A 13,857-nucleotide genomic window follows, 5' to 3' on the forward strand; every position below is an offset into this window, starting at 1 on the left:
TGCTGCCTTTCAAAAGGGGAAGCAGTATTTTCCTGAGCTGCTAGACAAAGCTTCAGTACACTAATGAATGTTTATTGAGAAATAGTCAAATAACACTATTAGAGGTGAGTATATTTCTGTAAATTTGTGTGATTAACGGACTTAGACAACCTAATTAGTTTGTTAGTATGAGCCTCTTGGAAGTGATCAATGCTAGGTTCTTGGAAGAAGACACCTCCTAAGCTGTGCTTCAGTATTATAGCTGCCTGCTAATTTTTTATTAGAGTAATGCTTCTAACCCATAGCTTCCAATAATCTCATGCTTTGAGGTAAAAAAAAAAATGTAATGGATTGCCTTATTTTTTTTTTCTTAGTTCAATTCTCAGCTTTCTCCAGTAAGTGACTAAAGCCCCAGACATGTAAGGACTGTTTTTTAATGGTTAAATCAGGCATATAAATATTCCCTCTGACTTGAATGGAAATAGTTGCAAAAGTGACCCTTTGTAGGCATGAGATTGAAGCGAGCTTGAGTGAGGGCTTCATAAAGTTGAGTCTGCTGATCGAGATGCATTAGAGTAAAATGAAAATCAAGAAACTTTTGTATATATAAAACAAATATTACATAATAGAAGAATATGCCTTTTTGTTTCATTTGAGAGAGCCTTCCAGTAATCTCTTTGTATCTTTGAAACCAAATAAACTTTTTTTATTTGTAACTCTATAGCTTATGGTACAAAAAGTCAAATCCAGGAGGTACTTGTAACATTTGTTCTCTCAAAGTTTAGTTTTTAAGACATTTGCAGCTGTAAGAAGTTTTGTAGCATTATAGAATTGTCAATATATAAGCTTAACCGAAATTGGAAAGTCTCATAAGAGAATTACTTGTGCCTGTGTATTAAAAGATATACAAAAGCTAGAACCTGACTATAATATTCTCAAAGATCTTTGTACCATGCAGCAGATTAAAATGAGATTTTATTTAAAGGGAAGTTTTCTCTTTTTGGAGAAAAAGTTGTATCTATACCATCAAAAGGTCTCCCCCAGCATGACTTCATTGATTTAGGCTGTTTCCTTCCATTTTGGATCTTGTGAGATCTTGTTCTCTTGAGAGCTTTAGGAACCTCTGGTGAGTAGAAAAAGGTTGATACAAGGATCTTCAAAAGAGTTAAAACATTTTTACCCTTCTAAATTGCTATAGTTCAGATCTTGATTTTACAGTATTACTTAATTTAAGCATGAATTCCAGCCTTAGAAATTCTAGGGTGAAAATGTCTTTATGAATGGTTCAAACACTTTCGATTAGTCTTACTTCCTACTTCAATCTTTATTTTTTGTTACATTGGAGAAATTGTTAGCATAAAACCAGAGGACATGTAATCATATAACCCAAGATTAAAACCCATGCATCATAAATGTGTGGGTTATTCTTCCCTTCTGAAAAATAAAAACTGGCCTGCTTAAAATGCTGCAAATAAAAACAACCAATTTTTTTTTTTATTTTAAGGCTTTTTTTGGTGTGTATCCTATTTCACACACCCCCCTCCTTTCAGTCATCTTTAAAAAAAAACAAAAAAAAAACAACAAAAAAACCCAAACCATAGCAAATCTACTGTCCTTGCTCAAGTAAAATTACTTTCGGTTTTAATATGATTCAGTGCCGTTCTGGTTTTTATTTTTTGGTTTTCATTGTCAAAATAGTTTTTTGGCAGGGAGAGGGCATTTTTATGTCTGACAACCACGAAAACTGCCAAATTTGTCTGCTGGGTAATGTCAGAGACTTAAATTGTGAGAAGTGTGAAGCTTTGGTACTGAGCCACATATGCTGACCTTTTTCTGCCTGTAAGAGTTTTTCTAAATTGGTCAGAGCTTTCTAGAAATTAAAAACAAAAGCCAAGCCAACAGGGAAGGAACTGCTATGCCTGACTAATTTATACTCCAGTACAGCCAACAAACCAGTATGCCCCTGTCCTTTTGCACATAAGGCAAAATGTTATTTAAGAAGAAGCTAATGAAATTATTCTCTAAATAGATACTATAGAAATTAGATTCTACTCAGTTTTTCAGGACAACAAAACTCGTGATTGTGCTAGATCTGAGAAAACACTCCATTAGCTTCACGGCTAAAATATGTTACATTTTTGTTTCCTAGTTTGTCATGTGAACTTTTGTCAAGAGAAAGTTTTGAAGAGGAAATAGATGAACATTACATGTCTATTTTTTCATACAGGAAGGGCAATTTATTCAGCAGTATTGGTCTTGCATCATGGATTTTGTTCAGAAGGGATGGGGGCAGAATATTTGCCAATTAATACTTTTTTCTTTTTACCAGAAAATCCTTCTGCATCCACAAAAGTACCGCTAAACTAATAAGGTGTAAGAAATGTTGTGCATTATGAATATTTTGCAAAGTCATATAGAGTGAACTTGTGAAAATGTTTCATGCAATTTTGATGGAAGTTTCACATTGGTACAGTACTGAACAGCAGTTCTCTGGTATCTTGCAGACAGAAGATGGATTGTACATGATGAAGTAAAAATTGCCGTAACCTGTAACTGGTACAAGAGATTAAAATGACTTCAAGCAGCACTGCACGTGGCTTATGAAGTGTTAATAGAGCAAAAAATCTGAAGTCACCTAGGGAACATCTGAAAAAAGAATTTGTGACTCTTTTTGCTGTAGCTGGCTGTAAGGGACAGGATAAGGGTCATATATGTATGTAAAATAGATGAAGCATCATAAATGTATTTGCATTACAGAATTTCAAAAGATACTTCTATTCAAATAGGATTTTTGGTTTTTTTTTTGTTTTGTTTTCTCAGGATTAACAATCTGTGGGCACAACTGTCTGCTAACTGCTGAGTGGATGTCTGCCAGCAAAATTGTGTGTCGAGTTGGACAGGCTAAAAATGACAAAGGAGACATTATTGTTACTACAAAGTCTGGTGGCAGAGGAACTTCAACGGTTTCCTTCAAACTGCTTAAACCTGAAAAAATAGGTATTTTTCTTGTTCAAATTCTATCTGTTTTCTTTGCTACACACATATATAAATGAGTGCATTTTAGATAAAATGTATGTTTAAAAGGGATCCATCCACCTCAGGGCGATATCCAGTTTTGAAAAAGCAGAGTGTATAAATGAAAGGTGCAACTACATACTTTGATAAACTCATGCTATATGTGAAATTAATAAGCCCCTCAATGACTAATGAAAAGTAGCCCTTTATTTTTCTATAAGGAATATCACTAAACTTTCAAAATTAAAAAAAAAAATCCTAACAGATCCAGTAACTACCCTTAAGTGTACTAGATAAATACAAAATATAAACCTAAAAAAGATAAACCTTTATACCTAAATCCTAAGCTGATTGTTTATCTTTTGAGTCCTCACTGACGTTTCTTATTTGTAATTCAAACCATCCTGCAAGATGGAGAGTTTTAAGTATTTCTCATGAGATGCTTAACCATTGAAATAATGTTGCCAAGCAGTCTAGGACCTCTGCCTAATCTTGAATCCAGTTAAAATACCCTCAGGATTGAAAATGCTGTTTTCAGAACACCTCATCGATGAGGTTGGATCATTATCTTTTCTAACACAGGGGCTCTCACATGAGCTGTTTTAGGCTTTTGTTCTCTGTGGTTCAAGTGGCAGTGAAATAACACATAATTTCTCCCAAGCTGTACTAGGTTCTTAATAATAGAAAGGTGAGCTACGTGCAAGTGTTACACAGTGCAGCTTTTGGTGATGGGAAAAAAGGATATTTTAGAAAATGGGTGTGAAGGTGGTGTTGCTTCTTGTGTTGTTGAGTGTGTTAAAAAAAGGACATAGCCAGTAGTAGAGCTGGCTGCATTTTCGGCCAAAGGCCAAGACATATGGTGCCTCACCTTTACACATTGTCTAAGCTAAGGCTTTGAAAACAAAGTCAGTTCTGTGTCCTTGGAGTCATCTATTTTGGTACATGGCCAAAATCCACTTGCTTTTTGGCTAGTGACTGCACAGAAAAGGGATCCTCCCTAAAATATGCAAGCAAGATGACCTCCAGGTAGTTTCTCATTTTGCAAGTACTATATGACAAGGTTTGGACACATACCAGAATACTTGGAGGAATGAAGGATACTAATACTCTGTAATCAGGAAAATGCCCTTAATGTGCATGAAACTGTGTACTCTGTAAAAGGGTAATGACTGATGCCCAGCCACGAATATCTTTTCAGCAGCTATAATAAAATAATATAGCATAATTGCATCCAGGTTGTTTTGCCATGTATCTTCCAATAATATTACCTAGGCATGCATTTTATATTTATCAGGATTTTTCAAATTAATTCAGTATGTTAGAAGTTGATGGTGCTGGACTGCCCTTGTTGTTTCAAGGATCTGTGCTTTGTTTTCTCTAGGTATCTTGGATCAGTCTGCTGTCTGGGTGGATGAAATGAACTATTATGACATGCGCACTGATAGAAATAAAGGGATTCCCCCCTTGTCCCTACGTCCAGCAAATCCGCTTGGTATTGAGATAGACAAGTGAGTACCAAATGCCTTTAATCCACTTTTTTAGTGTTTTGGGTTTTTTTTCCTCTATGTGTGCCTTTGTGAATTCTAGAAAAATTTGATGCTTTACAGAGCAGGGAAAGATTTAAAAATAAATACATTAGTTGTGTGCCATTTGGTACTCAAAAAGAGTTGTTAGTGCATGTTCTATCCTTTTTCATTATCCTAATTTTTGGATTATTAGTTAGAACTGTAGATAATCTAAAAGCCTAATATGTTGAACCCCAGTGATGTTAAGATTTTGCAGATTGGTGAATAACCTCGGGCTTTGGACTTACACATTGTAGTTATGGAATACATACTGTTGCATTTGAGTTTTGTGGGGGTTTTAAGGATGTTTAGATTCTCATGTTTTGCTAAAATTGTTCTGATAATGTGATTTACCACATCAGCTAGTGTATTTCATTAGATTTCTAATATTGTTTTCAAGCCTACAGACTTCTTTACTTTCATTTGTAAGTATAGTAAAATTCATGACAATGTTTTCTGAAACAGAAATTTTACAGTGAGTGATAAATGGAATTAGAGGGCTTTAAATGGGACACTCTTAGGGCTCCAGACCTGGCCTGCTCCCAGAATTAGCATCAGGAATAACATTTCTCTTGTTCAGGATACCAGCTCTACCTAAACCAAAGGCTGTTTAAAATGAAACTATTACTAGGGGTCTCATCTGCTGAATACTTTGTGAGGGGTAGTGCATTGGAGAAAATCTGTAGTATCTGTTTTTACCTTGTTCTAATGGGGAAACTGCACTTCCCCAAAATCTTAATGGGATTTATTTTGGATTTGCCATCACCTTCCAGTGTCTGGCTGTGCATTTCTTTCCTAGTTTGAATATGAATTCTTTTTTTCTTTTCAAAGTACTAACTCAGTTTTTTGTAAAAAGCTGAAGATTTTTTCTCTTTGTAAGTATTCTTCTCCAGCTTCTGCTGTAACTTCTGACAGGTGATACTTTAATCTTCAGTTTTCCAGCCCTGTTAGAATGTGGATTCCAGGACTGTGGACAGTACTAGAGCATCTTACTAGAACACTTCTCTCTTTCCTTCACTCTCCCTCCCTCTTTGTAAATAAAAAAGAAACAAATAAATGAAATCCTTTTTACCACAGTGCTGCACTGTCCAACTAGTAGTGAGTGTCTTGTTAGCTGATTCTCTTAAGTTGCTACTTTTTCTGGCAGCATGGTTGCTTGTTATTCTGTAGGCATGGTGTGGATTCCTTTACCCTAGCTATTAAGTTCTTTGCATTTGACAGTGTTCCTCTATTGCTTCCTTGTCTCAGTACATACGAGGTTTTTTCTTGATGTTTTTCCCAACCATTTATAAAAAGTTATTGGTAATAAAGCTATTATTGGTGATGATGAAAGAGTAATGTGGGCTTTAGTAATGCTTTCCCTATACATTTGCTTCTCCATGGATTTTTGTACTTAGTTCTTCAATAAATATGATGTATTCTATAGGCATTGCATGAAAATAAATTCTTACTCTTATGGCAGCAACTCTTAAAACTACACTATATTAATTTGCATGGTTACTTTTTTTAATGAAGCACCTAATGTCAAAGCCCATATAGTATCTTCTCAAACACTGTAAGAAACAGTTGAGACTGGCTGACGTTTAAAACTACTATTCTCTGGTTTAATCCTGTATTTTCTGAACCCTGTAAGAACTCTTCCAATATTTTATCTAAGTCAAGGTAACTAGTTCTGTTGCATAGTCCTCTATCCATAGATTTCTCACAGTAGTTCTTTCTATAAATACAATGGTTATGAAACAGTTAATTTTAATTTGTTCTGGTTTTAACACAACTTCTAATGTAGTATTTGAACTCATAACCAAAATTGGTAGTTCTTGGTTACAGTAAGACAGTGTCAATGTGTGTCGTGGTTTAAACCAAGTCCCCCATCTCACGGAGAGTTAGGAAGGTAAATCCAAAGAATGTAGCCCCCACGGGTTGAGATAAGAACAGTTTAATTGCTAAGGCACAACACAAATCACCACTGCCATTACTACTACAAATAATAATGATAAAGCCAATAACAAGCGAAAAGAATACAACACCCCACCAGCCACCGACCTACAACTCACTCCACCCTGCCCGGCCGAGCACCACGTGCTACCTCCTCCATTTTCCTCCAGAGCTCCACCCCTCCAGCTCTCTCTCTCTCTCCCAGTTGCATCCTGGGCATCACATGCTATGGTATGGAATACCTCTTTGGCTAGCCTGGGTCAGGTGTCCTGTCTCTCCTTCCTCCCAGCCTCCCCTCCTCCCAGGCAGAGCATGTGCTCAGAAAAGGCCTTGAACAAAAACACCCTCAAAACATGCTCGCTATCAAGCAACTGTTCCCAGCCCAGAAGTCAAAACACAGCACTGCACCAGCTACAAGAAGGAGAAAAATGACTGCTACGGCTGAACCCATGACAATGTGATAGATTAAGATTTTTTTTTTTTTCCCCAGAAACAAGAACAGCATTAGTTTGGGTATTGTGTAATCTAGTCACAAATATGTAAATACAGATAGGAATGAACCTTTTTTTTTGTGGAGCGATGGGGGAAATAGGGAAGTGTTTGGGCCTTATTTATTGTTCATTGATCTCCAAGTTTATTGGAAATGAAGCATGAAGTTTATGGCAGGTACTGGGGTTGAAAATGATCGATTTGAGAAAAGGAACACGAGTCAATGTAACAAGTAATTGTATAGAGGGATTGAGGGCTAAATTGTGAAAATGGGAAAGATACAGGGGAAGAGGAAAAGCCTGGTCTGACCTCATGCTGTGGGTGACAACACACTGTTAATAGTTGTAAGAGTAAATGGAACATTCTGTTTTTAATTGAAAACCAGTGGAGAAGCTTTCTTAATTTGCTTAAAAGATTGGAGCATGTGCTATTTATTTAACTAGTTGGTATTGGAGATTATTTTATAGAAGCAAACTCACGTGTTTGAAAGTACTTGACATATGGGATGGGTGAGTAACGAGCAGTTGTACAAGGTAGTGAGAAAAAGGCAATTATAGATTAAGAAGGGGAGTAGATAAGCAAGATGTTAGCATTAACATTACTAGACATTGGAATAATTTGTCACAGGAACTGATAAAAGTGAATAGAATTTGGGAATGCTTTAAAAGAAAGGCTAATATGATGAAGAACAGTTGTATATACTAGGAGATGGGACTGCAGCATAATGGATCTCTCCTTAGTAACACCTTTGACTTCTTTAAACTGTTTTTAAATTTATGCAAATTGGGATTTATTTTAATTTTGAAGCTGAAGCATTCAGCATTGGTCTGACTTGCTGGAATTTACAGCCCTTAGAGCCTGATGACTAATAAGGTAGGGAAAGGGGTGCCTTCTGTTCAATATGCAAATAGTGGTAAACAAAAACATTTAAAGAAAGGACAAAAAAGAATCACAGTGAAAAATAAATGTGAGAAAATAGGATAGGAATAAGCTAGACAGGATCATGACGAAAAGAAGGCAGGAAGTGGGTAGACTACAGACTGAAAGAGAGAAAGGAGTCCTCCCTCTAGAAGGTGGTTGTCAATCATCTGCAAATGATATAGGAAAGACAATCTGCAGCATGGGAGAGAGTTAGATCACCCATCTATTGTGATGTGTTTGTTGTTTGTTTGTCTTTTGATATGGGTTATGCTTGGTTCTAAAAATTCTTTTCTTGGTGTTTTAAAACACTGTTTATGATACTTTGTCCAACTGAAATGTGCTTAAAAATTAATCTTATCTTTTGAATCGTTCAGGTTGGTACTTTCAAGGTCTTGCAAATGGAACATTGACATGATAGAAAAAATCCTGCAAGTAATGAGCAGAAGTGCTTTAGTACAGTATTTCATTAAACAATTAAGCAAGCACAGGGATTAAAAAAAACATCTGACCCAGCAGACTGGGATTTAAGTGTAGACTTAAATGTAGATTTAAGAATAGGAGGTTTGAATTGTGCATTAAGGTAACTAGATAGTATTGGCTATAACACATTGCTAATAATTAGAACACTACCAGTAGATGTATTCTAGGGGCAATATATACTCAAAATATGCACTGGAGTTTTCATATTCAGGTTACAAGGTTGCAATATAAGAACTGTGGGTTTACAGTCATCCTCCTGCTTGTTTTTAAATAGCCAAGACATTTTAAATGTTATAGGTGTACATGATGTGCTAGCCATCATCTTTCAGCCTGCGAGGCAAACAGGTAGTAAGTATACATAATCTATGGTTGATAAGTTCTTCATGTTTTCCAGGAATTAATTGCCCTTCTTGTGCCATGCAACCAAGAATCTCAGTTGCTAAATAATAATGTCTGTTGTAATGAACTTGCTGGTTATTATGCTTCAGTTGTGACCCTTAGAGTCACAGATGTATTCCTAAAAGAGTTTTTGCACACATCTGTTCTCCTGCCTTGCTAAGAACTGTTTGGTTGTCGTTGAAAACACAGAACAGGTCCAGTCAGATCAACCTCCTTTTACATTGCCATCACTTAGTGCAGATTGTGTGTATGCTACAAAGTATTCTATTCACACCAGAAAATAGGTATTTAAAATACTTAACCTAGTTTTTTCATTTTCAGAATGGAGTAAAGACTGATGCAAAGCTTTAATTTTCTATCACTATCTTTATGCTGGCTTTAAGTGCAAAGCAGGTCTGTGCCACCTTCCTCCCCAAGGAATGTTCCTGGCTGTGGTGTTATGCAGATGTAGCCAGTAACCCTTACAGAAGGTTTAAATAGCTTGCAGGAAGAAAAAGACTATCTAGAGTAGTTGCCTCCGTCTAAGAAATGTGGAAACTTGGCATGAAAATGCTAGCATTCACAGCGATGTTGCAGTACTTGGGTTGGTTTTAGCAGTTTAGAGCTGTTGCAAAAGCAGGCTGGTAGGTTACATCCTACCAACATAGGTTTGTTCAGAATTTTGAACAGTTCTGGGAGAGAATGTGATGCCTGTTCCATTAGGGCACTGGTTGAATTCTGTTAGTGGAAAATTTATATCTACGTAATTGCTTGTGCAGGTGTACCACATACGTTTCCCCTACTGCATGACAAGTCCTTATTTAATCAAAGGTTACCTGCTTCCTCTGTCTACTCTGTTAGGCTAAGAAAATCCATTCTTTCCAAAGCAGTAACAGCAGTTGGACCTGGTGGTGGTTATAACATTTTTGAATAGTTGTTTTTGTTGTTTTGCATGTAGCAGAGGTCATTATGGTAGATCCATCTCGTACATGAAAGCAAATGCTGACATGCTAAGTACATTCCACATACTTCTGTATCCACCCACTCAATACAGATGCTTCCCTCTTCCCACGCCAGCTTCCAAAACTGTCCATTTGTGAGGAAGAAAGAAATGATCTTACGCTGCCCCCTAATGGTAAATTTCCGCTTACCACCATGAGCTAGGAAAAGACTTTCTGGAGGCTTTGAAATTTACTTGTTTTTAAATGGCTTGTATGGAAATGAAGTCAGTTTCATCCTTGAATGTGATGGATTTGTGGAAGCTTTTATCAGAGAGGTGCACATGGAAAAATTGTGAAACCTGTGGGATGGAGATGCAGTATGTAGTATTATACAGTCCTAGTTTTATGATTTAAAAAAATACAGCAACAGTTACTACTTGTAAGGTTGATGTGTCAGTTGCATCCACCAGCCTATAAACTCCTAGTGGATTTCTCTCATCTCATTCTGCCACTTCTCAAATATGGTTGTCATTTTGCTGTCATATTTCTGCTAAATCCAAAGGTGCTAGTGAGTAGTAGTGCATCCTTGTCTTTTTGTTGTTGGGGAGAAGTTTGTTGGCATCTTCTGATTTGTCATGTTTAGTCTGCTCCAGTGTCCTGTATGCTGGTCTTCTTGCATGCATTAGTAACACAGTACAGCTGGTATAAAGCCTGCTTCTAGGAGTCTGACTGGTACCAGACAGAGGGGGGGGGGGGGGGGGGGAGTATACAGCAGCTCTAGCTGGAGCTTGTCTATGCTGGTTGCTATTCAGAATCTGTGTTTATTTAAAGTTGCTCCTTTTGACCTAAAAACTCCTGTGGAATTGAGGTTCAGGTTACCTTTTGGTGGCTGTATCCTGTTTTGGTACCTGCCTTTAATCTGCAAATATTGTCATGTATGCTGGAAAGCATGCTATGAGATTCTGAAGCTCTGGGAGCAATATAATCTTTACAGAAAAATTACAGTTTGCTAAGCTGCATTTCTAGTCAGGCTCTGTTTATTAGTATTCTTTGCATTTTGTTGCTGTTACTCAGTTGTGACTGCTTGGAGGCTGTAATTTACTCATGGAGATTACAACTAATCTTAAACTTCTGGAGAATATAAATGATCTATACAGTCACAAGTTCCGTAATAAAATGTGTTTAAAATAAGTAAATAAAAGCTAGGTTTGGTTTAGTGAGTATCAGGCTATACAGTACCGAAAGCTTGGAGTAGTGGAGGGTGGGACTTGTATTGATGGGCACATGTGGTACAAGTGAATCGATTTTACCCATGTGTTTTGAATCCAAAGTAGATGTGCACACACACGTAAAGACATGCAAGCAAGGGCCACTGCATCTAGTATTGCATGACTGTGTTAGGTACACTCAGAATGTCTCTGAGGGAAGTGAAAGTGTAGTGGCTTGAAACCAAAATTATTTTTATAGTTCACATGAATATAAATCTTAATTACTTCAATATTTAAAATTGGTTTTGATGAATTAATAGGACTCCTTTAAAATGTTAACTAGGGGTCTAGTACCAGATCTAGTTCTGTTTTAAATAAAATAGTCTGCCTAGCAGAACGTACTGCTATATAAATCAAATATGTGTACCTTTGCTGAAGTTGTAAAGGTAGTGAAGTCCATAGAGTTGTCAAGGATGGTAAACTTCTCTCTTCTGTGGTTTTCTGTATTCAATTTGTGGGTCCCGGTTTCTTCTTCAGTGATTGCTTTTTAATCAATGATTAAGTATTCAAGAGTTGCTTCTGGAAATTATTCTTGTAAAACAAGCAAATTAACAGGAAAATTATCAACAGTTTCATTGCATGTCAGCATGGTCTCAGCTTTTGCTCTAGTTCATATTCACCACATAATGTTGAAATGAGTAAAACAGGAATACTTTCTCAAGTCACATATGTGCTTGTTTAAATGGTAAGCATGAGAAACTTCCAAGAACTTATTTATTTAATTTACTAATGGAAGTTAATGAAACAAACTTGTGTGTATGTGGAGTCAGTCTCTTTTTAGATGCATCTGGCCAGACATTTTAGAAGTGCAGTTGTTTTTTCAGTTTGAACTTTTTAGTGAGCAGCTTGTTGTGAAGACAGCTGTAACAAGTCATTCCAAGCTCCCCGTATCTGTTAGTGGAAAAACTACTGGTGAAAGTTATGATAAAAATAAGGATACTACACCATAGAGTATAACATATTGTTAACATACCGCACACATTCACGTTCATGTTTCTACTCTGTTGTGACTATGTCTAAAATATGTCTGCACAGATAAAAGCAGCCATAAACGCATTGTTAATTTATGGTTCTGCACAAACACATCTGTTGGAAAAAAGGTCCTGATAACTTTTCAATGCAGTCAAAAGACAAATTGAAACACCCCCCAAAACCCCAACCCTTCATTTCTGCTGCACTGTGGGCAAAACTCATTTGCAGGAATTTATTATGTCCATAACTAAATTATTGGTCAACATCATATTATATTGTCATACGTATAAGTAAAAACTTTTAGGTTTCTTTTTTCCCTAGGAATTGTATGTATGATGTGTAAGCTTAAACTGCCATGCATATGTCTTACAATCTTGCAGTATTAAGTAGCATTTGGTAATGGTATATTTGAGTGTGTGTGGATTTTGTGTAATATTTTTTTCTTTTGGATTTTGAGGAAAATATATTGACATTCTGAAAATATGACTAAAACTCTGCTTCTCTGTGTATACTTGCACTGAAGTAACTCAGTAACTTGTCTGAGTCTCTTCTGAGGTCTCTTCTGAGGTAATTGAACAGTTCTAATTTTTTTGGTTACCCACAGAGATACTACCATGTGTGGATTTAGCATAAAATCTTTTTTGGACAGCTGTGCCGTGTATCACATGTAAAGTACTATTATATAAATTCATGTGCCTATTTGGCACTTTTCGCTACTTTGAATGAAAAATAATCTCTTAAAACAGCTTTTAAAAAAAGGTAAATCAAAACTTTCTCCTTTTTACATCCATAAGCTTTTTCTGCTCACTAACTGGCATTCATGAAATTCAAGTTTGTTGGTAATCATGAATCTCACTACTTATGTTTGTAAGTCTTTTAACATTATCATAGAATCATAGAACAGTTTGGGTTGGAGAGGGCCTTAAGATCATCTAATTCCAACCCCCCTGCCATAGCCAGTGAAACCACACACTAGACCATGTCGCTCAAGGCTCTGTCCAACCTGGCCTTGAGCACTGGCAGGGATGGCGCACCTACCGCTTCTTTGGGCAACCTGTTCCAGTGCCTCACTACCATCACAGTAAACAACTTCTTCCTTATATGTAACCTGAACTTTCCCTGTTTAAGTTAAACCTATTCCCTTTTGTCTTATTGCTACTGTCCCTGATGAAGTGTCCCTCTCCAGCATTGTTGTAGGCCCCCTTCAGATACTGGAAGGCTGCTATGCCTTGGGCTGAACTGCCCCAACTCTCTCAGCCTGTCTTCATATGAGAGGTGCTCCAGTCCCCTGATCATCCTCGTGGCCCTCCTCTGGACTTGTTCCAACAGCTCTATGTCCTTCTTTTGTTGAGAACACCAGAACTGTACACAGTACTCCAGATGGGGTCTCACAGGAGCAGAGTAGAGAGGCAGGATCACCTCTTTTAACCTTACCACTTCTTCATTGAACACAGAAATGTTGGGACTCTCATTTTTAGCTGCTACTTTTGCTTCTCACAGTTTTTCCTATCTCTCCTTTTCATATCTGTCATCACCTTTTCTTCTTGCATCTCATTTGATGTTTTTTTTTTCCTCCTGTTATAAAAAGTATTGTTTCATGCACCTGCTCTAATCAGGTGCTACTGATGAAAGACTCCTGTGACATGTCATTAGTTATGTAGGTTCTTTGTACCTGCTTGTGCTAGTGGCCATTTGGTTATGAATAGCAACTTAGAAAAAACACCTCTTGTTTCTTTATAATTGTACTTTTTAGTGCATCTGCCTCTAGATTTACTTCACTTAATCTGCTGCTTGTTTTTTGTAACAAAAACAGTTTTAACTAGTTTGAAACATGTTTAGATTACAGGAAAAAAAAATTAAAAAAACCCTAACAAATCATTGGGTTTCTGTCCATTCAGATGGCTTTTCATATGT

The 13,857-nt window shown here is 36.8% G+C and overlaps 1 protein-coding gene across 2 annotated transcripts in view; it reads left to right on the forward strand.

Moving 5' to 3' along the window:
- Positions 1 to 13,857, forward strand: part of EXOC2 (exocyst complex component 2) — a 126,623-nt gene that overhangs the window by 15,945 nt on the left and 96,821 nt on the right. For both annotated transcript variants that reach the window (XM_005149925.3, XM_031049699.2), the window contains 2 exons: positions 2,800 to 2,976; positions 4,376 to 4,502. In XM_005149925.3, coding sequence (XP_005149982.1) covers positions 2,800 to 2,976; positions 4,376 to 4,502 — 304 coding nt within the window. The remainder of the gene's footprint in view (positions 1 to 2,799; positions 2,977 to 4,375; positions 4,503 to 13,857) is intronic.

Source organism: Melopsittacus undulatus, chromosome 1, assembly GCF_012275295.1.
Source record: "Melopsittacus undulatus isolate bMelUnd1 chromosome 1, bMelUnd1.mat.Z, whole genome shotgun sequence".
Lineage (NCBI taxonomy): Eukaryota > Metazoa > Chordata > Aves > Psittaciformes > Psittaculidae > Melopsittacus > Melopsittacus undulatus.